This window comes from Musca vetustissima, unplaced genomic scaffold (assembly GCF_032173495.1).
Source record: "Musca vetustissima isolate MV318-11 ecotype Yass unplaced genomic scaffold, APGP_CSIRO_Mvet_v1 utg6272, whole genome shotgun sequence".
Lineage (NCBI taxonomy): Eukaryota > Metazoa > Arthropoda > Insecta > Diptera > Muscidae > Musca > Musca vetustissima.
This window is the reverse complement of record NW_026879433.1, coordinates 189,943-215,230: the sequence shown is the minus strand read 5'-3', so window position 1 is coordinate 215,230 and position 25,288 is coordinate 189,943. Positions and strand designations below refer to the sequence as shown.

The 25,288-nt window shown below is 32.7% G+C and overlaps 1 protein-coding gene across 1 annotated transcript in view; it reads right to left on the bottom strand.

Annotated features, from left to right (window-relative positions):
• Window positions 1–4,884: 4,884 nt before the first annotated feature.
• LOC133324338 (tyrosine kinase receptor Cad96Ca) overlaps window positions 4,885–25,288 on the bottom strand; it is a 127,543-nt gene continuing 107,139 nt past the window's right edge. The window contains exons 9-10 of the mRNA XM_061533183.1: window positions 5,169–5,310; window positions 4,885–5,109 (exon numbers count right to left, since the gene is read on the bottom strand). Of these exons, the coding sequence (XP_061389167.1) occupies window positions 4,885–5,109; window positions 5,169–5,310 (367 nt within the window). The remainder of the gene's footprint in view (window positions 5,110–5,168; window positions 5,311–25,288) is intronic.

Genomic DNA, 25,288 nt, shown 5'->3' with positions numbered 1-25,288 from the left:
TGTTAAGCGTTAGGAATTGCTTAGTTTTGTCTTCACTTGGGTCGCCCCATATGATTTTGGTAATTTTTCCTGTCCCGTCATTATCCCAATGGGTTTTGTGGGTCTCATGTACCCATTCCCTCATTTCTTGGCGTGTTTCGTGGGTAGTGCAATGACACTCCTGGCTAGTTGATTTGCAATCTCGTTGCCTATGATTCCTTGGTAACCCGGTACCCATATAATTCGTACAAGTCCTTGTTGTGAGAAATCAGCAATGGTTTTTATACATTCCAGTACAGTTTTGGATTTAACTGTTCTGGAAGATATTGCATTTATAGCTTGCTTGATGTCCCTAATAATATTTACTGTATCTTGTCTTTGGTTTGAAACTAGCCAGTTAAGACACTCTGTTATAGCTTGAACCTCCGCCTGTAAGATCATGCTGTGATCTGTAAGACGAAGAGAAATTTCGGTACCCGGTTCTTCGATAAAAAGTCCCAGTTCAGTTTTTCCTCCTAGTCGAGAGCCATCCGTGTAGCAACAGTTACCAGGCGGCATCTGAACTAGTGTTCCGCTATTCCATTGTTCTCTATCTGGTATTATAGTTTCGCACCGTGTCACTACTCTCGTTTCAGGTATACGGTCTGAATCAAAGATATTGAAAGTCGACTCATTTGTTGCCTGTAAAATGTTTTTATGCGGTGTGTTGTGTCCGGTGTCTATCCACTCGTCCATTGCTTTAAGTTTTAAAGCTGCAACCGCCGCTTCATATTTTATTTGGATGTATATATATAATATTGCCTCCAAAGCCCTAGTTGGTGTTTTACGAATTGCTCTTTTACTTTTAGTTTTTATGTATTTTTATGAGTAAGTTTTATTGTACAGTTTTAACTTAATTTTTAGGTTTAAAATTGGTCACTTTTATTATGTTTAGTTTCTTTCTTTCCTTTTGTATATTGTGTGTTGAGGTTATAGTCTTTTTGTTCACTTGCACTATCAGGGGGGGATCAACCGGCGCGTTTTAACTTCTCTCGAAAACTGACCTACGATGCCAAAATCAATAAAACAGCAAGTCATGTATTCAGTGATGCTGTTGGAATTGTTTACATTGCTGAATGGAATTAACCGTTAGCGCATATATGTATTATTCATATATGGCCAATGTTAACTCCACCGCCTGTCATCGCCACTTTTGACGGCGTCAAAGAAATATGATTCAGCTGCCTAAGAGTCTAAACGCAACCAGAGAGTCACGAGTCAGCGTCATACTTTTTCGCCGGCGTGAAAACCAAACGAAAGTGTTAGCGTTAGCGGCACAAAATGTCAATTATTTGTTTTCATTTTCTGACAGAAAATTTTACGTTGTGCAAACCAAAATCAATTTATTATTTAATAAACAGTAATGTCAAGGAACTTGGATAAAATTATTGAAAAAATTATTTTTCTTCCATTTTATTATTAATTCGTTAAAAAACATCCACAATCTTTGAAAATATTTGTTTTTTTTAACAGCACTGCCATTTGTTTTGATATAAATTCTCATTGTTGATTTTTACCTAAAATATGGCAACTCAATTGAGAGCAAGAGAGAAATTTTGAGTATGACGCTGAGCAAAAATTAATAAAATCTATTCTAGCGTCATGCCGCTAGACGCGAACGTCAGCCGTCGCGATTTCCCGTTGCCTATAAGAAACACACGGCAAACGACTGTCGCTGACTCTAGACTCTATAGTTGCGTTTAGACTCTAAACACGCAGCACAATTCGAATGTTTTATGAACAGTTGTAATTTAAAATATGTATTTGTACAAGAAAACAAATATACATAGATATCACATTACAATCTCCACAAAAACCAGATGTTTCAAACACATGTACATGTAAATATATTCAATAAATATCAGGCAATTTGAGGCTGTGTTATTTTCATTTGCAATAATACTGTAAAGGTAAACAGGATTCAGCAAATAATCAGCAGATTCGCGATTTTTTTTTCATTTTTTTAACAACAAATACACAATTTTTGGGGATTGGTCACACTTGCTCTCTTTTACTCGATATTTGGGTAAAAAGACAACATTAGTTCCGTTTCAGAACCTTAATGATTCTACTAATTTTACAAGTTTTGCAACTATTTACTCAAAAACCTTTCCTTAACCTAAAAAATATTTAGTTTTTCAACTATATTTATGAGAACAAAATGACGTTCTCTTAGTAAACTATTTAGTCGATAAATTTGGCCGAATAAAATGGTAAATAGAATTGACTACTTCTGATCGACTGTTGTATTGATTTTAAAGTATTGCCATCTAATTTTGGCATTTTTAGTTCAATAAATTAACTTTTCCGTTCAATAAATTTTTTTAAAATTATTTGGTATTCTGAGAGGGTTTATGGCATGTTTCCCACTTTACAGGTTTTACTTTTAAAAAGTACTGGAACCGAATAATTTAGTAACAATTGTTACAAAATATCGAGTAAGCAGACGCAACTATTAAGTTTGCTTATTGTCAATAATTCCAAATAATTCTGTTTGATGATCGTTCGGCTGAAGGTCAATGAAAAACGTTTGTTTTTGTTTAACTTTGTTTTTTTATTTATTTTTCCAATATTTCGATTGTCATCGACAATCATCTTCAGGAATCTGTTACAAAGAATACAATTAGTTACAAATTGATAAACGACAAATTCACGAATCTTACATTTATATTAATGTAGTTTCTTTCAAACTAAGTTTTCTTTTTTCGCCTGTGCTTATGTACTAAGTTCTGCGTTTAATATTAATACGTCCTTATTATTTTTCAAAAATGTTCTTGTTTGTCCCACTGTTTCAATTATAAATTTATCTCTTATACTCAGTTTTCTCCGCTGTAAGTGATCGTCAATGAGTGATACTAATTTTATTCTTGCATTTTCTTCCTCTTCTTTGTTGTCCAGTGTTTGTATGCAGTCTTCACTCTCAGCAATAACATTGAGTAGGGGGAATGATGTGTGTGTTGTTGGCAGAGCGAACTTCGGTCCCAACGACAACATCCACTGAACGTCGTTTGCTATCTCCTCGTTTGTGTTGTTGGTAAACCACTCTTTATTATGTTGTATGTTGAGTTCTTCTTTCTGTTTTTCTTTTAAACGTTGATATTTATTGATGTGTCTTGTTTTGTTATTGTTGTCATAACTCTTTCGTAGAGAATTTTCGCTCTCAATATAAGTGTTATAATCTTTCTCGTCCATAAAATGTTGGAGATTACCCCTTGTTTTTGAAAGTAATGTTTTTTTGTTGCGAAGTTCCTTATGTTTTTGCTGTATTAAAAGTTTTAAAATTTTTAAATGGAAATTGTAGTTGTATGTTTCTATTATTGTCAGTAAATTTGGCGGGATTTCGTCGTTTCTTTTGAACATGTTGTATGTGTTTTTTGTTGTGTTGCTAATGAATGTTGGTATTATTCCTATATTTCTACACTTTATTTAATATGTTATGGACGCTGTCAGAATTGAGGTTTGTTTATTATATTTTGAATATTGTTTCTTGGTGTTGATCGTGTTGTCATCATATTTTTCTTTTATCTCTTTATACAATTGCATTTTGAACTTGTTATCTTACTCTTTTCGGTGTGCCTCCCGTGTATTTTGTTGTTGTTTATAGTTGACCTGGAAATTTTTAATTCTGTTTGATGATCGTTCGGCTGAAGGTCAATGAAAAACGTTTGTTTTTGTTTAGCTTTGTTTTTTATTTATTTTTCCAATATATCGATTGTCATCGACAATCATCTTCAGGGATCTGTTACAAAGAATACAATTAGTTACAAATTGATAAACGACAAATTCACGAATCTTACATTTATATTAATGTAGAGGAAAAGCGTCTACATTACTTTAACGTCACAGTCAAACTAAGTTGTCTTTTTTCGTCTGTGCTTATGTACTAAGTTCCTATAGATATGTGCACAGTGGTCTGTGTCAGTTTTATAATTAATTCTTTTTTCCGTCGGTACATTTATGATGTGTAACATTTCTAATGTAAATCGTCTCCTGTAATTATTTTCCTGTGCTACAATGTCAATATCTTTGAAATTTGGTTTGTGACCAGTCAAAGTGCAGTGTGCTGCTAGCGCCGTCTTTTGCTCCAATGGTTTGTCAGATTTTTGGTCGGATTTATGTCTGGAAAGTCTAGTTTTTAATTTTGTTTTTGTCGTGTCAATGTATACCTTTTGGCATACATCACCTTCGTCACCGTTACATGCTATCCTATAAACTACATTGCACTTATCCTCTTTTTTTGTCTTTGTCTTTGTTTTACTGAACATATTATTAACAATGTTGATAGTCTTTAAAGCTATCTGGAATTTGTCCTTATTGTACACATTAGATCTGCAAAATCTCTCCGAAAATGTGTACAATAAGGACAAATTCCAGATAGCTTTAAAGACCATCAACACTGTTAATAATATGTTCAGTAAAACAAAGACAAAAAAAAAAGAAATATAAAATAAATTAAAAAAGCAATATAAATTGTATTATTTGTACAAATATCAAAACGTTTCCGTTTGGCATCTAACACAATTTTTTATGTATCAATATGATTCTTAATTTTATATATATATGGTCTTTGGTTTGGTCAAAAAGACTGATATATTTTATGTTACGGAACATGCAATACATAACAATTGATATTCAAATAAAATAGCGATTTACATACGTAGAGACAATTCCAGTATGAAGTTACTATTATTATGGTATAACTTACTAAATACAGGACACTATTCTAAAGAGTTGCCGATGTATTTTGTATATCAAAAAATGCGTGAATGATTTTCTTAATTATATTCTTTATTTTTTATAAATATAAAAAAACATATTTTATTTAAAATGTATAATAGTATAATTTTGTAAACTTCATATAATATACTATACTTTTTCGCCGCTTACGCTTGGTATGTTATAATAATTGTGATCTGGAAATCTCTCTAACTCAATATATTCCATCTCCGCTTGTAATAGTCTATCCAACATTTGCACAAGCTCTTCAAATGACGGACGGTCGTTTGGATCCTTAGACCAGCAATAATACATTATATTATATAGCTCACGTCGACAATGTTCAGGTTTTTCTAGTCTATATCCATCCCGAACCTAAGGAGGAAGTGAAAGCATGGTATAAAATATGTTTCCCATTTATGTGTATAATTTACCTTGCGCATTACTTCAGCCGCAGAATAACCGGGATACGGAGTAGACCCCAGAGTTACAATTTCCCACATTAGTATACCGAAGCTCCATATGTCAGATTTAGCGGAGAATATATTGTCATAAAGAGATTCAATTGCCATCCATCTGAAAAATAAAAATGACAAATGTAATAGTTCCGATTTAAAACTATGCATCATAAAACTATTAAAAATAATAAATGCTCTACAGAAAATTTCTCTTTCGTTTTTCTTTTGCAACTTAGATTCGCTAACACATTATTAAATCTGCTACAATTTCTAAGTACACATTTAGAGCATAAAATGCATTTATTAAAAAGTGTGTGGGAGTTTTGCGTTTTTATTCGACCAATTCTATCTAGCACTTAATGTATATTGATTAGAAACTCTTCTATTTGAGACCATTTTGGCAAGTCAGCGTGTGACTCAAGTGATTGTTCTCATAATGTCAAAGTTTCTATTGGAAGTTTCGTGGAACATAAATATATCAAAATAGGATCCCATTCGCTCACACTGATGTCGTGTGCTTTCATTGCATTGCGAGACAAGCACTGATTGTTAATTGGATCCTTTTTATGTTTTCATTATTTTCGTTTTTGGCGGGCGCTATTTCAAACAGAATTTTTAATTGGTTATTAACTAGAACTCGTTTGTTTTCATACCGTTTCTTTAGTGCGTCATAGAGAAAAAATTAGATCTGATAACGAAAATCTGTCTACAATCCTGCCAGCTTTACCTTAGTTATATTTTTTAGGTGATATAATTTTTGTGCTGGTGTCAGTCTGGGGTGATTGCCATAAATGGCCATTCTTCATAGCACTTTGATACACACCTCCGACATGTCAAAGGTGGTAGTTGGGGGTACATGGCCGAGCTATGAACGAGTGAAGGGTTTGTTAGGTCTTCTCGACCTGAACTGACGGACTGACTTCGTCTTTTTTTCATATCTTCCATTAAGTTAAATTTTGTGAGTTGGTATTGATCCCGTGTGGAATCAAACTCAAATTTTAAAACCTTTTTAAAGTCTTGATTGATTGCCTTGTCATCGGCAAATTAAGCGTTTTCTTAGGCAGTACGTTCATTATGCCAGTCTTCATCTAACGATTTTAATTTTGTTTCAATCATCGAATCTGATAGATCGTTTTCGGACATATTTAATATCTTAGCTCATGCTCCCATTAAATTCACCATGTCGAAGTTGAAACGTGCACAAATTGCTGATCCCATTTCCTTGCATGTTTTAATATTAATTATTTAATTTAATTTTTATTATTGTATTGTTTCATTTTCATATATTTTTATGGAATTTATTTTTTATTTTAATATTATTTGGTTCTATTTTTGCCTTTTGTTAACTTTCTACTTTATTATGGAAATAAAGAGAAGTTGAAATTTAAAATTAATTTAGGCTGTAATAGCTTTGTGCTCAACAAAAGTTTATTTTAAAAACTTTGAGAGCAAGTTATTATGTTACGTTTGTTATGAACACTTTGATGTGAACAAGAGTACTCGGTATCGGATACTCTGAACGTAGTCACTAATGCAACAAAACAATATGTCGCCTGTCCGCGAATATTGTAAACGAATAAATTTAATAAAGTAAAAGAATGGTGAAATTATAAAGTGTGTTTAAGGTGTTAAATTGTTAATAAAACTTTTTTGTAGTTCGTGTTAAAAGGCTCGAAGCACCATGTAGAGACTCTTACAAGGACGCAGGATCTGTGGCGATGTCTAAATTGAGAGGAATTTAGAGCCTTTGAATTAAGAGTTACAACAACTACAACACATACAAATATACAACAAAACAACGCCACAAGTATAGGGCTATACTCACGTGATGGATTTTGGCACAAAATAAATAATAAATAAAATTCACTGTAACCCGCTATCAAGGCGACAGATTTTTATTATTTAAAATGGATTTGTAGGTGTTTGGACAAATTGGGGATCAAGGCGATCTTGGTTGTTTCACTACATATTCAGAAGTGGTAGAGATGGGATTTTCTCGATTAAATCCCCTTCGAAGATGAGAGAACACCGATGACCTAAAGTTCCAAATCGATGAGGTCGTCATCGGTACGCACGACGGCCACACAACCATAGGGCAGGCTGTGCGGCCTCCAACATATACAAAAGACAATGTATTGAGGGGTCCCACCCATTCTCGATTTCTCATATATAATGTCAAAGGCTGTTAACTTCACATACACGTATTTGAAGACTTAAAGAAGAAGTAAATAAATTGACAAAATGTTGTTGTCTTATTGTTGTTTTTGTGATTAAAGAAAATTAATTCTCTTCGACAGTGGACATGATTGTCGATTACTGGAACATCCGTATCTCAAAATTCCAAAGCAATAAGAAAGAGTAAATATTCGGCTCTTGTATGAACTGGGATTATTGACTTCGCTCGAATATGAGCAAAATGGTAACATATATTAGTGGCACAATATTCACGACAATTATGGCATGCAAAATTGGCCTATTCTATACAAAAGGTCTACAATGTGTGGTAGATGCAAAAGGCGGCCATACAAAATATTTAAACTATGAAAATGTGTGTTCAATAATAATATTATAGTACTAGCAGAATGTGCCCGCTTCTTTGTTAGAGAATGTGGAAATTATTTAAACATGTGTAAATATATAATTTAGTATTTGCAGAATGCTAATCAAACTACATACCAATATCCACTGAAGTTTTACTACCATTTAGTGCCTTTGTTCTCTCACAGTACGAATTTTCAAAACTACCTACGTATTTCAAATCTACAATTCTGAACACAATAGAAATCTAGCTCTATATTAAATTTGGTACATTTATTACCTTTTGAACTCCTATAGTACTTATTTCCAAGTTTCATGATTCGAGCTGTAAAGGTTCACACAAATCCAAAATTTAAATTTTAATGTACATTAATATAAATTTCCATAAATACCCACATCAACCATTCAATATATATCATACTTCCCAATTTCAGGATCGGTTCACACAAACTAAAATTTAGTACATATATGTACGCATTTCCAAAATTTCCTACATACTCTAATCCTACACTCCAACAGTGATACTAATTCTAAATTTCAAGATTCCAGGTATATCGGTTCACCCAAAATTCAAATTGTATCAAATTTAGCACATATCCGGTTCGCCAAATACAAATGGTAGCATATTTATTCATTTTCTGACCTTTTCCTGCCGTTCTGGTACGAATTTTCAATAATCTAGACTTATCTTAGAGTTACTTTTCCTGCCGTTCTAGAACAAATTTCCAAAAATCAAGACTTGTCTTAGAGTTACCCTAACTCCAAATTACAATATTCTACCTTCAGTCGTTTCGTCTGTGCGTTGATGAATCGTTAAATCTGTCAGTCAATCACTTTGTTATTTTATTAATATAGACTAGCATATGTCAGCTACGTCGATAACGAATGTGGAATCTATTTAATATGTTTTAACAAATTTTGTTGTTTTCAAAAAAACTGCATATGTCAGAACAGTTTTTGAAACTAAAAATTTTAGTACCCATGTTTTTTTTTCGACCGTTCCCATGCCTCTTTTTCGCACCCCTGCCGACCGAGGGAGCGACCTCCACTTTCGTAGGGATCGCGTACACAGATTAATCCGCATTATGATGGAATATGAGAAGGGATAGAAAACCAGATACAGAAATCTACTTCCACAGCCAGTTTGTTATTAAGTTTTAAGTATTTAAAAATACAATTATATTCGATTTTATTAGTTCTACATTCATGCAAAAATCTACGTTAGAATACACAGAGTTGAAATCAATACACATTTTACTTAGTGAATCTCCCATAAAATAATCTGTGCGATGAAAATCTACGTATAATTGTAGATAATATCTACTGGATCGAAAAGGGACATTTATTCTCTAATGGATGAAATTAGGAAGTCTGAGGGATTATTACCTTTTAATATTTTAACACTAGATTGCCGAAGGCGGTCATTTTGACGGTTTTTCAATTTCAAGTACAAAAACAATTGTGTATATTTTGACACAGCTTTTCAAAATTTGGTGACCTTTTTTACCACATAGAACTACATTTATTAATCATAGTAGCTGCTCCCCCTCTTGCATTCCCCGTATTCACATGTGCTATACCTATATTGCCTAAAATCGGTCATTTTGACCTCTTGTGAAATATTAAATAATAAAACTACTTTTAGTATTGTATAAAGTAAATTTCTTATATGACCAGATCAGTACAACAACATCGAAACCGTTTGATACTCTAGAAACACAAACGACACACACATCGGGAAAAATAAAATTTATATTTCCAGTCGATTTGTGATTTTACTCTTAGAGTAAACACTTACTCTTTTTCGAACATTTTGTCTGCGCTCTTATTATTCAAAAAGCGAAACTCGAGAGCCATACCACCGAAAACAAATAATAGCAACGTTTTGTATGATTGTAAATAATGTAACAAATATTAAAAAATAAGTTACAAAAAAATTCCTTTACACAATAAAATTCTTTCAGATTGAGATCATTTTGACCGAGTTTAGGCAATATCTCTTCTCTTCTCTATATATATAAAAATTACGTGTATGTTCGTGATCACTAAACTCAAAAACTACTGCACCGATTTGGACCAAAGTGTATGTACATGCTCTATGGGGCGTGAGGAGTGTTTCTGTGTAGTTTGAAGTTCATCCGACAGATGGCGCAATATTTAGACTTTTTGGTGGTTTTTCACTATAATTCAAGAACTACTCCGCTAATTTTAACCAAACTTTACGTATATGACCTATGGGGTGTGAGTAGTGTTTTTGTGTTTAATTTTAAGTTCGTCCGATAGATGGCGGGATATATAGCTTCTTTGTGTTTTGCCCGATTAAATATTGGATGCTTAATCGGTATGTGTTTTGTGTTTTTTCACTATATTTCAAGAATTACTGCACCGATTTAGACCAAACTTTACGTATATGTCCTATGGGGTGTGAGTAGTGTTTTTGTATTTAATCTTAAGTTCGTCCGATAGATGACGCGATATATAGCTTCTTTGTGTTTTGCCCGATTAAATATTGGATGCTTAATCGGTATGTGCCGATGTATGTTATGTATTCCGACACCGACTCATACATAACCTGTTTTCGTAAAAAGCGCGTGGGAGTCAAACGAAAAAATAATACTCTATCAAATTGAAGAAAAATGTATTTAAATCTCTATCTCTATATATATAAAAATTACGTGTATGTTCGTGATCGCTAAACTCAAAAACTACTGCACCGATTTGGACCAAATTGTATGTACATGCTCTATGGGGCGTGAGGAGTGTTTCTGTGTAGTTTGAAGTTCATCCGACAGATGGCGCAATATTTAGATTTTTTGGTGGTTTTTCACTATAATTCAAGAACTACTCCGCTGATTTTAACCCAACTTTACGTATATGTCTTATGGGGTGTGAGTAGTATTTTTGTGTTTAATTTTAAGTTCGTCCGATAGATGACGCGATATATAGCTTCTTTGTGTTTTGCCCGATTAAATATTGGATGCTTAATCGGTATGTGCCGATGTATGTTATGTATTCCGACACCGACTCATACATAAGCTGTTTTCGTAAAAAGCGCGTGGGAGTCAAACGAAAAAATAATACCCTATCAAATTGAAGAAAAATTTATTTAAATCTATTTATAAAAGTGATGTAAAATGTATAGTACCCCATCAATTGAGAACGGCGGCGCCGATTTGATTCAAAATTTCTTTCAGTTGGCTGCAATTTAGGTGGGAAAGCTTTTATGAAAGAACATGTTGAGAAAAATCCGCGAAAATCTTGCAAAACCTATTTTGAAGGAACGGCTGGACCGATTTGCCTACCATTATGTGGGATATATACCATAAAGTGATACTATACCTACAATTTACAGAGAAGTTCCCTATCCTACATGAAATACCGAATTAAAGGCAATGTATACGGTATGTGTTACTACTTTCAAAGTACACAACATCGTACTATGCCAAATATATGGAGGTTTAAAAACGCACAATAATGGTAAGCCAATTTTTTATATTATAAAACCAATACATGGCATATATACCACGCGATATCTGAATCATATGACGGTTGAGAGCAGTGTTGCCAAAACTTTGTTGAGGAAAAATGCTAAATTTTGTGGAAAAAAATGCTAGAAAGTGCTAAATAATTTAAAAAAGTGCCAGAAAAAAGTGCTAAAATGTCTCGAACAAAATTGTTAATATTTAATAATGAAATATTAATCAGAAACCCCATTTATTCTTAACGGCTATTCGTTGTCGATTTAGCCATGTCCGTCGCATTGACGTCGCAATATTGAAGACCGAGCTTTGGAATTTTGGACCTACGTTGGTACTACTTCTATGAGATTTGATATTGAAAATGGAATATATCGGTCCTTTTTGGGTACACCATACCCCAATATTTTTTTTTAAGCTTTTAGGCACATTTTTATGCCCTTCACCATAGTATAGAGGGTATATTAATTTTGCTTTTCGTTTGTAACACTCATCGAAATAATCATTTCCGACCCTATAAAGTATATATATTCTTGATCACCGTTAAATTCGATGACGATATAGCCATGTCCGTCTGAGGACAATTTGGTACATTGAGTTCTTATTGGGTTGCAAATATCTCCACTAAAAATTATAAATATGGGTCCATATTTTCGGATAGCCCCCATATAAGGGTACCCCCAAATTTGCGGTATTTTGGGGGAGGGTTTGATCGCATTTATCGACCGAATTCGCTGAAATTCGGTACTTTGAGTTCTTATTGGGTAGAAAATCTCTATATTAAAAATTATAAATATAGGTTAATTTTTTTCGGGTAGCCCCCATATAAGGGTACCCCCCAATGTTCGGTAGTTTAGAGTTCATGTGCGCGGTTTTCAACCGAATTCGCTGAAATTTGGTACATTGAGTTCTTATTGGGTACTAAATTTCCTTACTTAAAATTATAAATATAGGTCCACTTTTTCTCGTTGCCCCCATATAAGGGTAACTCCCAATTTCCAGTTTTTGGGTAATTTTGACGGAATTGGCTGTAATTTAGTACTTTGAGTTCCTATTGGGTAGCAAATCTCTCCACAAAAATTATAAATATGGGTCAATTTTTTCGGGTAGCCCCCATATAAAGGTACCTCCAATTTTCGATATTTTGAAGTTCTTGAGCTCGTTTTTCAACCGAATTCGCTGAAATTTGGTATTTTGTAGTCGCATATGGTTACAAATCTCCGCACCAAAAATTATTAATATTCACCCTTTTTAGGGGTAGTCCTCATATAACCGGCCCGGCCGAACTTAACTCTTTTTATACCCTACACAACTATGTTGTCAGGGTATTATAGCTTTGTGCAGCCCCAAAAGTTTGTAACGCCGCGAAATATTGGTTCTAGACCCACCTTTAAGTATACCGATCGTCATATCCCGACTAGCTGAATCGATCTAGACATGTGTGTCCGTCCGTCTGTCCATTATAATTTGTAAACACGATACAGGCCACAGTTATGGACCAACCTTCACGAAATTTTGCATGTAGGATGGGTTCTGGCCAATGAAGACCCCTATTGTTTTTGGAAAAGATCGGTTAATATTTAGGAGATGAAATGAACCAAAAACTTTCTTTTTGTCGGTTTTTCTGGTCGCTCCAGAGGCCGCAATTATATCCCAAACACCGCGAATTTTTGCATGGAGAAGGGGATCGGGCCAAAGAATAAGCATGCCTGTTTTGATAAAGATCGGTCAATATTTAGCGGGTCAAATGGACCCTGACTTTTGTGTGAAAAATGACAAAATCTGTATTCTGTAGCGTATATATTTACTCCTCAAGGATATAGACCCGATAAGTTGATAGTGTATCGAAGAGCAGTGGTTAGCCTTTAAATTGATACCAATTATATTGTCGTATGTACTCGGATGAGGGAGTTACACTTAAATATTTACAGGTGCTTTCGTATTCAGATATTATTTAGTAACCTATTACCACACTGGAGGGCGGAAATATAGCGCTGTTCGCTTTGAAATGTTCCATGAGGTTCCAGATATGGTCGAGGACAACGCCTAAAATGTTAGGTGATGATCAGATAATAATTTTTCGGATGAAGTGGACCGAAAACTTAATTATTTGTACTTTTTTATTAGTAACATTTGCTGACCTCTAATCAGTTAAAAGTGTGCAAATATCGCGAAATATTGCCCAATCTCAGAATATAGAACCAGAGAAAGTTATATTTTCATGGAAGTTGTGTAGGGTATCGTATGGTCGGCGCCGTCCGACTATACTGCTCCGCTCACTGGTTCCACTTGTTTATATTATAATAGTTATCAAATGTCGGTATAGGTACACTTTTTGGTATGTTCCCTATATTTTTATTTATAGTACTCTTACTATAAGTTATCAATATTGGGCTACTTTTAAGGGTAGCCCTCATCAATTGCATTGGTTTTAATTTGATTGTTTAAATTTTGTTGAGTAAAAAATCTCCTTATGAAAAATGATTAATATGGGTCCATATTTAGGGGTAGCCCCCACTGTACCCTCCCTTTATACGACATTTTGGGGACGTCGGACACGTAACCGAATTGACTAAATTTGTTCTATTTTTTGTTTTGATGGGGTTTGAAATCTTCCTACCAAAATATAACAGCGACTTTAATATAAAAAAATATGTTTGCGGACATTTTTCTATTTTGGTCCTTATTCTGGCACAATCCCAATATAAACGGGTATGCTCGCCTTTTCGGTAATCTGAAGTGGTTATAACTTGGCATTCGGGATTCCCGCTGAATAAAAAACTTGTTTTCAGAAAGTACCAACATAATTCATGATCATTATTTTTACATCGCTCTCATAAAATGTACAATTTAATTTGGTTTTTCATTTTCCCAAATAAACAGTCTACCAACAGACAATATCATAGTCTGACAATATCATAGTGCTGGATAGCATTGGAAAATCAAATTCATCGCGTGAAACATAGCGAAAATTCAACATGAAATCGAAAAACGGAATTTTTTGCATTGAAACTAAATTTTTGTAAAAAAAATGCTAAAAAAAGTGCTAGGTGCTAGATCAATTTTTTTGGTGCTAAACGAGTTCAAAAAATGCTAAATCTAGCACTAAAAGTGCTAAATTGGCAACACTGGTTGAGAGGCTACTACGAAAACCATGTTGAACAATTATATATATATATATATATATACTAGCTGACCCGGCTATATATACTCCGCTGATTTTGGTTAAAATCAGCGGAGTAGTTCTTGAATTATAGTGAAAAACCACCAAAAAAATCAAAATATTGCGCCATCTGTCGGATGAATTTCAAACTACACAGAAACACTCCTCACGCCCCATAGAGCATGTACATACAATTTGGTAAAAATCGGTGCAGTAGTTTTTGAGTTTAGCGATCATGAACATACACGTAATTTTTATATATATAGAGATAGAGATTATTGAATTTTTTAAATGGTGGGCTTTGACGTAGATTTTCTTTTTATATCAGCAAAGTCATAAAAAGATTTAGGATTGGATTTGAAATTATGTCTAGTCTTGTTTAAATAAAGATTATATTGCCATATTTTGTTTTTGCAAAATAGTCAGGCTGAATCCCAGTTTGTTGTTTTTATAAAAAGCAACTATTTATTAGTGGGGAATGTATGGCATTGTTTGCCGAGGGGTAAGGCAGGCTTTGTTATAAGAGACATTTGGGTATGAAAGCGTTTTTTGTATAGAAGCAATAGCTTCTGGGGAGAATATCCCAACAAAAAAAAAAAAACTAAGGGAACTGATGAGGATCAGTGGCGTGATCCGAAACTATAGTCTTCCCTTCCTTACCCCTCGACAAACAATGCCATACATTCCCCACTAATAAATAGTTGTTTTTTATAAAAACAACAAACTGGGATTCAGCCTGACTATTTTGCAAAAACAAAATACAAATGGTATCCCAAATAAACCGCCAACACTACTGATATTGCCATATATTTAGACCATGCAACAGCATATTTAGCATAATCTATAGAGGAGCCAGCGTTTTTATATTTCTTTTTAAATTATTTTTAAAATTTTTAATACCCAGATGTGACCCATTGATATCTTTCCGAGTTCCTAACTCCAACAGTGGGGACACATTCTAGAATAAATTTATTTAGGATATCATAAAATTTATATACTGACAATTCTAGATCACTATGACTCTCACAAATAAATAATGAGGTCCAATTTACGGTTGAGATAAGTGCGTTTAGCTTTCGGAAGTCCGTTTTATTATAATTAGGTACAGATTTATATGACAGTGAATAATTTTTGGTAGCTAAATTATTATGAATCATGGATATGCATAATGTAGGATGGTAGTTATATTCAGGAGTACATACTGGAGGTATTCTAATTATTTTAAAATATTGTGTATGCTTCACACATGCTATATCTACAATTCGATCATAACAATTTGATATGCTATTTCTTTGATAAAGATTTACGTCGCCAAATCGATTTACAATTTTAAAAGTTTATGGGTTTACATTTGCATCAGATGCCAAGGATGTTAGAGCATACATACTTTCTTGTTCTACAGTTTTAATAGATGATCTACTTTCTGAGTAAGCGAAATATGAGAAAAGTGATAAAAATGTAGAGGATTATGTCATTGTTTTCATTATATTCATGACATGCATCCACCTAAAAATTAATTTAAAAATATCTGCGTAATCTAAACACCGCGATAAATCATCATATTTATTTTTTAATTTTAGACAAGAAATTTCAGAAAAAAATTTTGAGGAAAAAAATTATTGATGTTATTCTTCTATTTTACCCGAATTTGCGGATTATAGTAAGACCCTTCCGATAAATCTTAGGGTTCTATACAATTTTAAAAGTATATGGGTTTACATTTGCATCAGATGCCAAGGATGTTAGAGCATACATACTTTCTTGTTCTACGGTTTTAATAGATGATCTACTTTCTGAGTAAGCGAAATATGAGAAAAGTGATAAAAATGTAGAGGATTATTTCATTGTTTTCATTATATTCATGACATGCATCCACCTAAAAATTAATTTAAAAATATCTGCGTAATCTAAACACCGCGATAAATCATCATATTTATTTTTTAATTTTAGACAAGAAATTTCACAAAAAAAATTTGAGGAAAAAAATTATTGATGTTATTCTTCTATTTTACCCGAATTTGCGGATTATAGTAAGACCCTTCCGATAAATCTTAGGGTTCCATAAATAGGAATAAATCTTAAATTAAAACTAGATTTTGAAATATACATTTAAAATTGCGTCTAAATAGCTTAATCTTCAAAATCATTTCATGCGCATGAGGTTTCCAGGAAGTACTGATGTTTATCTCCAATCCATGTATATTTTGCGAAATTTCATTTGACGGCTAAGATGTACTACACGTTTCATTGAAGTACCCAAAAACTCGTAGAACGCGAATAATTTCCGAAAACTCCGATTTCAGTGTGCAACCTAAAAAATACATCGATTTATACCTATTTTAATTCGGTCCATTAAGAACCATCTTCCAGGAGCCTCATTCGTCTAGTTGGGATTGTAGCGGAGAGTTTGCTCTCTTCTACTATATCTCCTGGAAGCCACATTCGCATAGTTCGGATACAGAGAGGCGCTTTTCAATGCTTACCCATCGCAACATCACTTTCTCGCTTTCGGTGATAACACACTTGTTCTCTCGCTATCGTAGTTAACGCATATATAAGGTAAAGTCTTGTTTCTCAAGAAACTCAACTACTTTACAATAAAGATTTGAAATATTTACACTATTTCTTTTTTTGAGATAAATTGTGTACATATCTTTTTCGGCTGAAGTTTTCAAAGTACTGTTTTCGCAAAAGGTCAAAGTCCGTATCAGGTCAATTATTGAAAGTGAATTGATCCACAGAAAATGCAATTAAATCCGTGATATTTTCAAAGACATTTTTTTTGTCAAATTTCGTGTTTTTGGAAGGTCAATTCCCGCGTTCTAGTAGATGGATTTTCACGAAAAAGATTTTATTTCATCCGAGACGTAAAAAACCTTACTGATCGCGGAAACCCATTTCATTCAATTGACAGATCAATTTGGCCCGAAAATGGGGTTTTAAGAAATTTGATCGCACACAATTTTCACCTTTGGATGAGTATTACTCTGAAGCTGTGCATACTAAATACACAAAATATTTAACAAATAACTCAGATTCACGACTAAAATAATCAAATAATCGATTTTTAGAAATTCGTGATTGCGCATTGAAACTATAAGTAAAATTCAAAAAACACTCAAAATCGAGCTTCAAAATGTCAGCATTATTTAAAGTTAGATGCAGATACATTTTTGAAAAATGGTACATTTTGTATGCTCCTAGTTTTACTTTGACACGAAGACCGCGAAATGAGTGGCTTAGTCACAAATCGATAGAGACCATAAAAAAAACTGGTATATATGTATATATCCACAGTCCTCCCGTGTGTACATACCACTATAAATAGTAACATAAAATTTATAGAAAAAGTGGTGAAAATGTATAAAAGACAGTGGCAAAGTAGGCGGTAAAAATCAATCAAGTGAATGAGTTGTTGGCATACTAGCTTTAAAATTTTTTGAAACCGAGAATTTATGATGTGCTTAAACTAAATTAAAAACTAATTTAGTTAGACTATTCATGTTATATTTGAGTGTCAATTCTAACTTCACCAACATTGCCTAAAAATAAATTGTTTTTGTATACAATATGCTATTAAAAATATTGAGACGTAACATATTCCCGTTGAATGTGGTAAAGGGATTCACGAAAAATATACACCCATACATCTTCCAACTGAGACCAAATACAATGTAGCATCTAGGGATAAGTAAATCGACTTTCGACTAATCGATTAATCGACTTTTTGTATTGAAAAGTCTAAAAGTCGAAGTCGACTTTTGATCTATGCGAAAATCGTAAAGTCCACTTTTCAAGATCGACTTTCGATTTTCTTCATAAATATTTGTTTTTTTATCACAAAGCTCAAATGGCCCAAAAATTGCACTTTCCCGAACTTTAAATTATCTGTTAACAATAATTCATATAAAAAATCAAATTATTAGTCGATTTTGCAGAAGTCAGTAAAAGTCGAAAATCGATTTTGAACAGTTTTGACAAAATCGAAAAGTCGACTTTTTAGTCAAAGGCAAAAATCGAAAAGTCTAAAAATCGACTTTTTGGCCGGAGGCAAAAATTGAAAAGTCTAAAAGTCGACTTTTGCGCTCGACTACGTATCACTAGTAGCATCGATACATCCGAAGCTTTTATACAATTTCAACTTACAATTACACAGCGATGGCCTAGACCGTCATATGGGTCCGAAATCGACCGACAATGTAAGCAAATGTAAGATACGTCCGACACCACCAACATTGTAAGCGAAGGTCGGATGGGTCTGACTCTTCCAAGATTGTAAGGGAAGGTCGGATGGTTATTAACCTTATTCTATTAGGATCTATAATGGATGGGTGGTACTAAAATTTCATCTGTTTTATTCTCAAAACATGTTTATTATAGAAGTGTCTAGCATTGTGAACTTTGAAACAATTCCTAATGGTTTTGGCGTAATTTCTCCCATTTTATCTCTCAAATCAGACAGCTTTTGAAATAAAAACAGAAAATAAAAGAACAACTCCCAGCACTTACAATTTCCACATACACTGCACTTACTATACTTTTTAATAGTGTTTGCGGGTTATTTGGGATACCATTTGTATTTTTTTTTTATAAAAACAACAAAATGGGACTCAGCCTGACAATTTTTTAATATTATTATTTTATTTTTTATTACCACAACAGAAAATGACATTTTTCTTCAAAAGAATTGCAAGAACAAGAAATAAATAACGGTAAAACACAAGCTGCAAAACCAAATAACGAAACTATATTAACAATCAAGTGCAATACAATGCCATCCAATTCAGACGCAAGTACGAAGACATTTTATTATATTTGGTTTTGTTCTTCATTTCTAGTATGGATTTTGTTTCACAATGCAATAGATATACGATTCATCTGAATCGGATCCTAGTTGTATGCTATAGGAGGTGATGCAAATGTGGTATACCCATTTGTTTTTAGATTGCCAAATTTTTATTTTTTATCCGATTAAATTGAAAATTTACACTTAACATGCTACATATGTAGTCTTCCCATGTATCAATTTGAAAATAATATTATTCTAACAATTTAAGAGATATTTGAGAAAATATTTGAAATCCCATAAAAAGTGATTTTAAAAAAAGTGCAGGTAATGTGGTATACCACATGATGTTAATGTGGTATAGTATAATTTTCACTTCCAATTGATATCTTATATAATTTATCGTTTTTATTGAATGCGAATTAGCTCGAGATTTATGTCTGTTAAGATTTTTAACGGATACGTTGAGTGCAACTTTAATTTTTATTATATAATAATGTCTACACATGGCAATATTTAATTTTTGTATGGAGAAGTTGTTAAAGCTCATAGCCTTTGTTTTTCATCCCTGTGATTCATGGTAGACTCTCGTAGAGTACAAATGTTTCACATAGTAATGAGATTTTGTATAGTGTTGGCCTTTTTTCATGCAGAATCAAGGTATACCACATTACCTACACTTGTGTTTACTGAAGAAATGTCTAGTTTTTTTCCAAATTGGTGATTATGTGGTGCAATCGCGCATATTATTTGATTTTTAGTTCATACTGATTATTTTAATGCTTTAGTAATAAGGATTAAAGTACATCCGTAAAACAAAAAATTATTTTTAAAATTCAACCGAAAAAAAGTCAATTTCATGAAAAATTTTATTTTTGGTACTGATTCTCAACGTGATTTAAATAAATTAAACAGGTCATTGCTATCTTATTTTTTTGAGAACAGCAAACTATAGAAAATGTTTCAGTTATTCTAAAATTTTCAGTTTACAAAAAAAGTGACTATACCACATTACCAACCTATACCACATTTGCATCACTTCCACTATTAACCACCGTTATTTCATTTTTTCCTATTGAAATACTAGTGTACATTCGGATGGCTACTAAATTGTAATGGCCTGACGACTACTGGGTTTAGTTAAATATGAGTGCTCACATTTGTTTATCTTTCTCTTAGTTTTTAAAAACCAGTATTAACCGGCTTGAGATGATCACCGAGAAAGCACTTTCAAAGAGGAATACATATAAACATTTTAAACATGTAAGTCGTTGAACTTTTCTATATTTTTTTTGATTTTAATATTGATAAACCGAAACAGAAAAAAACTAACAATAACATAGGGATCATATGTTTTGAATTTATTGATTTTTTTTTTGTCTCTTATAAACATATTTAGTTATGATTTGATTTTCCTCTTCACCGGAATGCTATTAACCGTCGTTATTTCATTTTTTCCTATTGACATACTAGTATACATTCGGATGGCTACTAAATTGTAGTGCGGATTGCTGGCTACATTATCGTAATTTAAAATGTATTTGTCCAAGCCATGGGCATTTATCGAATTCCACAAATTGTTCTTGTAAGAGTTCCTTAAACGTAGCTTGGTCATTAGTTTAGTCCATCTTATTTAAGGAATATACTTTAAATATCGTGAAATAGTACGTATTGTAACAGATTGCTAAATATTTCTTTAATTTTGATGTTGGAATATCGGCATTTAGCTGGATTCTTTCGAATTCGTCCTTTATCTCTTAAAGTAGAATTGGAATTTCCTTTGTTGATGGTTTTACACCACATTTTTTTTCCATTTTTAGACGGCTAATCTAATCAGGGATAATAATAAATATATATAGGAAATTACAAAATTCTTTAAAAATTCCATAAAAAAAATGGAATTTTTTTTGCGAGCCCATTCATGATTTTTGGTACATAGGTTAAGGAAAATATGCTGATGATTTATGATTTGATTTTCCTCTTCATCGGAATCGGATCCTAGTTGTATTTTTTCCTATTGAAATACTAGTATACATTCGGATGGCTACTAAATTGTAGTAGCTATAGTTAAATATGAATGCTCACATTTGTTTATCTTTCTCTTTCCCACATCTGAGAATATACAGCAATATTATTGGTATAAACTTAAAGGTCATCTACTTCTCTTGGATATACTGTCACCTTCCCTGGTCTACGTTTTCCGGGATAAATTTAATAATTTTTGCACATTTGATCCGCTAAATATTGACCGATATTCATTAGAACATCCATGCATTTCCTGAACAAATTTATTTCCTCGTATAAAATTCAGTCTTGTCCGGGTCTAGAGCGACCAGAAAGACAGACAAAAATAAAGTTGTTGGTCCATTTCATTTCCTAAATATTAACCGATAATTGCCCAATCCTTTGTCCAGGACCGAACCTACTTGCAATAGATGATTTGCCCATAACTAGAAATTATATCTGTCTTATAATATTTCTAGGCGGGCAAACATGACTTGGTGGGTCTAGGAGCAATATTTAGCGACTTTCCAAACTCTTAGGCCTATATCATACCTTACAACGTAGTTCTATCGGATAAAAAAGAAAAATATCAATTTGTCAGATATATAAAAAATGACCAACATCAAGAAATGTCATTCGGCAAGAATGTGTTAAATGAATCGTCGAAAATTTGCATTTTTTAGCATAATAATCACAACTTCTAAGTCAAAATCTGCCTTAGAACATCAGAACAATAACAACTACAAATATTTAGATCGGTACCACGACTTAATGCTTTTACACCAATATTTGCAATTGATGTGCAGTGAACTTTTGGTAATAAACAGTGAGATATTCAATTTTATAAAACAATTGCAACACTGCCTTCTCTATTTGTGATAACGGTTTGCATACCAAATTTTGGACAGTATTTATGCTGATATCTAACCAGCATTCATTCACAACATATTTACGGTAATTTACAAAAGAAAACTTTATGCCGAGTCATACACTTTTGCCACAGGAATCTCATATAGGTTTGCAATAGGATTACAGTCTGGAGAGCAAGCCGTCTGTGGCAAAATATTTATATTTCTGTCAGAAAAGCAAGTTTTTGTTTGCTTCGAGGCTGGATGGAAGCGTTATCCTGGTGAAAAATTTTATTTTTGTCCTAATTTTAATTAAAACATCGTCTAATAATTAAATATACATTTCAGAATCCATTTTGGTGGACACATCACAAAGTGGAAGCTTATATTCGTACGAATATGCAACCCATACCATATGACCTCCCCCTAGAAATTCGGCTTCGATCTTACCACATGTTTTTTACATTATCGTAATTTAAAATGTATTTGTCCAAGCCATGTGCATTTATCGAATTCCACAAATTGTTCTTGTAAGAGTTCCTTAAACGTATCTTGGTCATTAGTTTAGTCCATCTTATTTAAGGAATAGACTTTAAATATCGTGAAATAGTACGTATTGTAACAGATTGCTAAATATTTCTTTAATTTTGATGTTGGAATATCGGCATTTAGCTCTTAAAGTAGAATTAAAATTTCCTTTGTTGATGGTTTTACACCACATTTTTTCCATTTTTAGACGGCTAATCTAATCAGGGATAATAATAAATATATATAGGAAATTACAAAATTCTTTAAAAATTCCATAAAAAAATTGAATTTTTTTTGCGATCACATTCATGATTTTTGGTACATAGGTTAAGGAAAATATGCTGATTCGAAATCTGTTCGTGTTCACAAATTCGGATGCTGCACACCAAAGTTATCTTGTATTTCAAATATTAATTAAATGAATGTCCTATGGTTAAACACATTTGTTTTCTTTGAATACTAATCAAATCATATTGAAATTAAGTTTAATAGTCGCAAAAAAAAAAAACAAAAACAAAAAAAACACGAACATTTCTAAAAAAGAATTGATTTTTTTAGTATGGTTAAGGGAATACGGTTTTGTCTACATCTTCTAAAATATGCGACGCTTTCTTCTTAAAATTCTTTTAGATGATTGTTATATATCGGTAGATTCCTCTGATAAGAGTTTCATCTTAAAAAAAGACCAAATATATTGCTGTTACAGTATATGAAAATGATCAACATTAAAAAGCATACAGTTCACGTATTCGTTAAAATCAGTTGATGCGCATGCGTATAAACCGAATCAATCTCTTCTAATAATTATGAATTTTTCGTGGTTTCATTTAACGGCCAAAGTGTGCCGCTCGATGCACTTTACCATGCAAAATCCCTAAAAATGGTTAAACATGACGCAAGGGGCATACGATTTCTTTCCGCATCAGATTTCAATAATCTCCTAAACAAAAGTACACCTGTTTAAAAAAAAAGTAGTTAAGAACCGCGGATGTGCCACCACAATCAATTTTGGATAAAATATGCATATTGATTTATTGTATTGATGTATTTTCACCTATTTTCACACATATTCGCGAATTTGATAATACAAACATGAATGTATGTATACGCGAATTTGTATAAGTTTTTGCAGTTTTCCCCACATTCAAGGTACCTATATCCGCCGTTTTATTGGGCGGATTTGAACATGGGCTCATTAGATCCGGCACGTAAAAATTTGAAATGTACTTTCTTAAATTTAGACTCAAAAAATATGTTTTTTTATAAAAATTTACGCACCAAATTTTCTTATTTGGAATCAAATTGCAATGAAGCTAGGGTGACACATTCATGAGATAAACACTAAACGAAGCAAAATCTCGAGTTCTACAATCATATAATCAGTTTAGTCCATTATCTGATTGCGCGTCCTGATTATAAGAAAAATTAAAAAAAAAAACACACAAAAAATCCGGCCACAAAATGTCAGTATCCGTTTTGGGTGGATGTAGTGATTATACTAAAAAATCATACATTAGAACGTGCGTTGTGTAGTTTAACCACAAATCAGGAAGGAACACAAAAAAAAACTTGTTGGCTTCAACACATTTTCATATCAAATATAGAAGATATAGTGGAATCGTTGTCTGATTTAATTTAGATTTATTTCTAAGAAGTAGAAGTTTCAAGGCCAAATTCCGAATATTTTATAGAATTATATAATGTAATGTTTGAACGAACTAATGGCAAATACGAGAAGCAGATTTCTGGAAAATGAAAAAAATTAAAATGTTATCGAGAATTATAAAATTTTAATGTTAAGATTTTAAAGAAATCATACAATTTTATGAAAAATATCTGAAAGTGGATCTGTGGATCACTTTGTGAAAAGCGAAATATCCCCGACCTAATCGAATCTAATTCACTTGACAGGGTTGTAGTATGTGACGAAAATCTATTTCCAAATATAAATATATTGTTACAAATGTTAATAGCAATACCGGTAACCACAGCCTCAGCTGAAAGGTTTTCTAACCCACGTCGAGTAAAAAAGTAGCTGAAAATCAAATACAACGCCCACGTTTTTCTGCCTATGCTTAAGGGAAACCCCCCATTCTTGATTTTTTATTTTTAAGATTTTAAATGGGCTAGTAAATGAATACCAATGCATGTTAAGGTTTGTAACTTTGCACAAATGGGAAATTACAAAAATCTTTTAAATTCCTTGAAACTGAGGTTTGCAAGGTTATAACTCGCGAAATATGAACATATTGCATATAATTTAAATTCATTTCTATAAAATGAAGTGTTCTTATCAACATCTTAAAATATTGGTAAAAAAAATAATAAGCTTGGTGGAAACTGTGATGGTGGTAATGTAGAAAAATGGGTAAAAACGGGTTGAAGCCAACGAGTTTTTTTGTGTTCGTTCCTGATTTGTGGCTATACTACACAACGCACGCACATGTGATCAGTGACTAAGTTGCAGAATACCCCATGGAAAATATGGTTTAAATGTATGATTTTTCGATATAATCACTGCATCCACCCAAAAAGGATGCTGACATTTTGAAGCAGGATTTTCGGTGTTTTTTGAATTTTTCTTATAATTAGGATGCGAATTTAGATAATGGAGTAAACTAATTATAGGATTGTAGAGCTCATGGGCTCATTAGATCCGGCACGTAAAAATTTGAAATATACTTTCTTAAATTTAGACTCAAAAAATATGTTTTTTTTATAAAAATTTACGCACCAAATTTTCTTATTTGGAA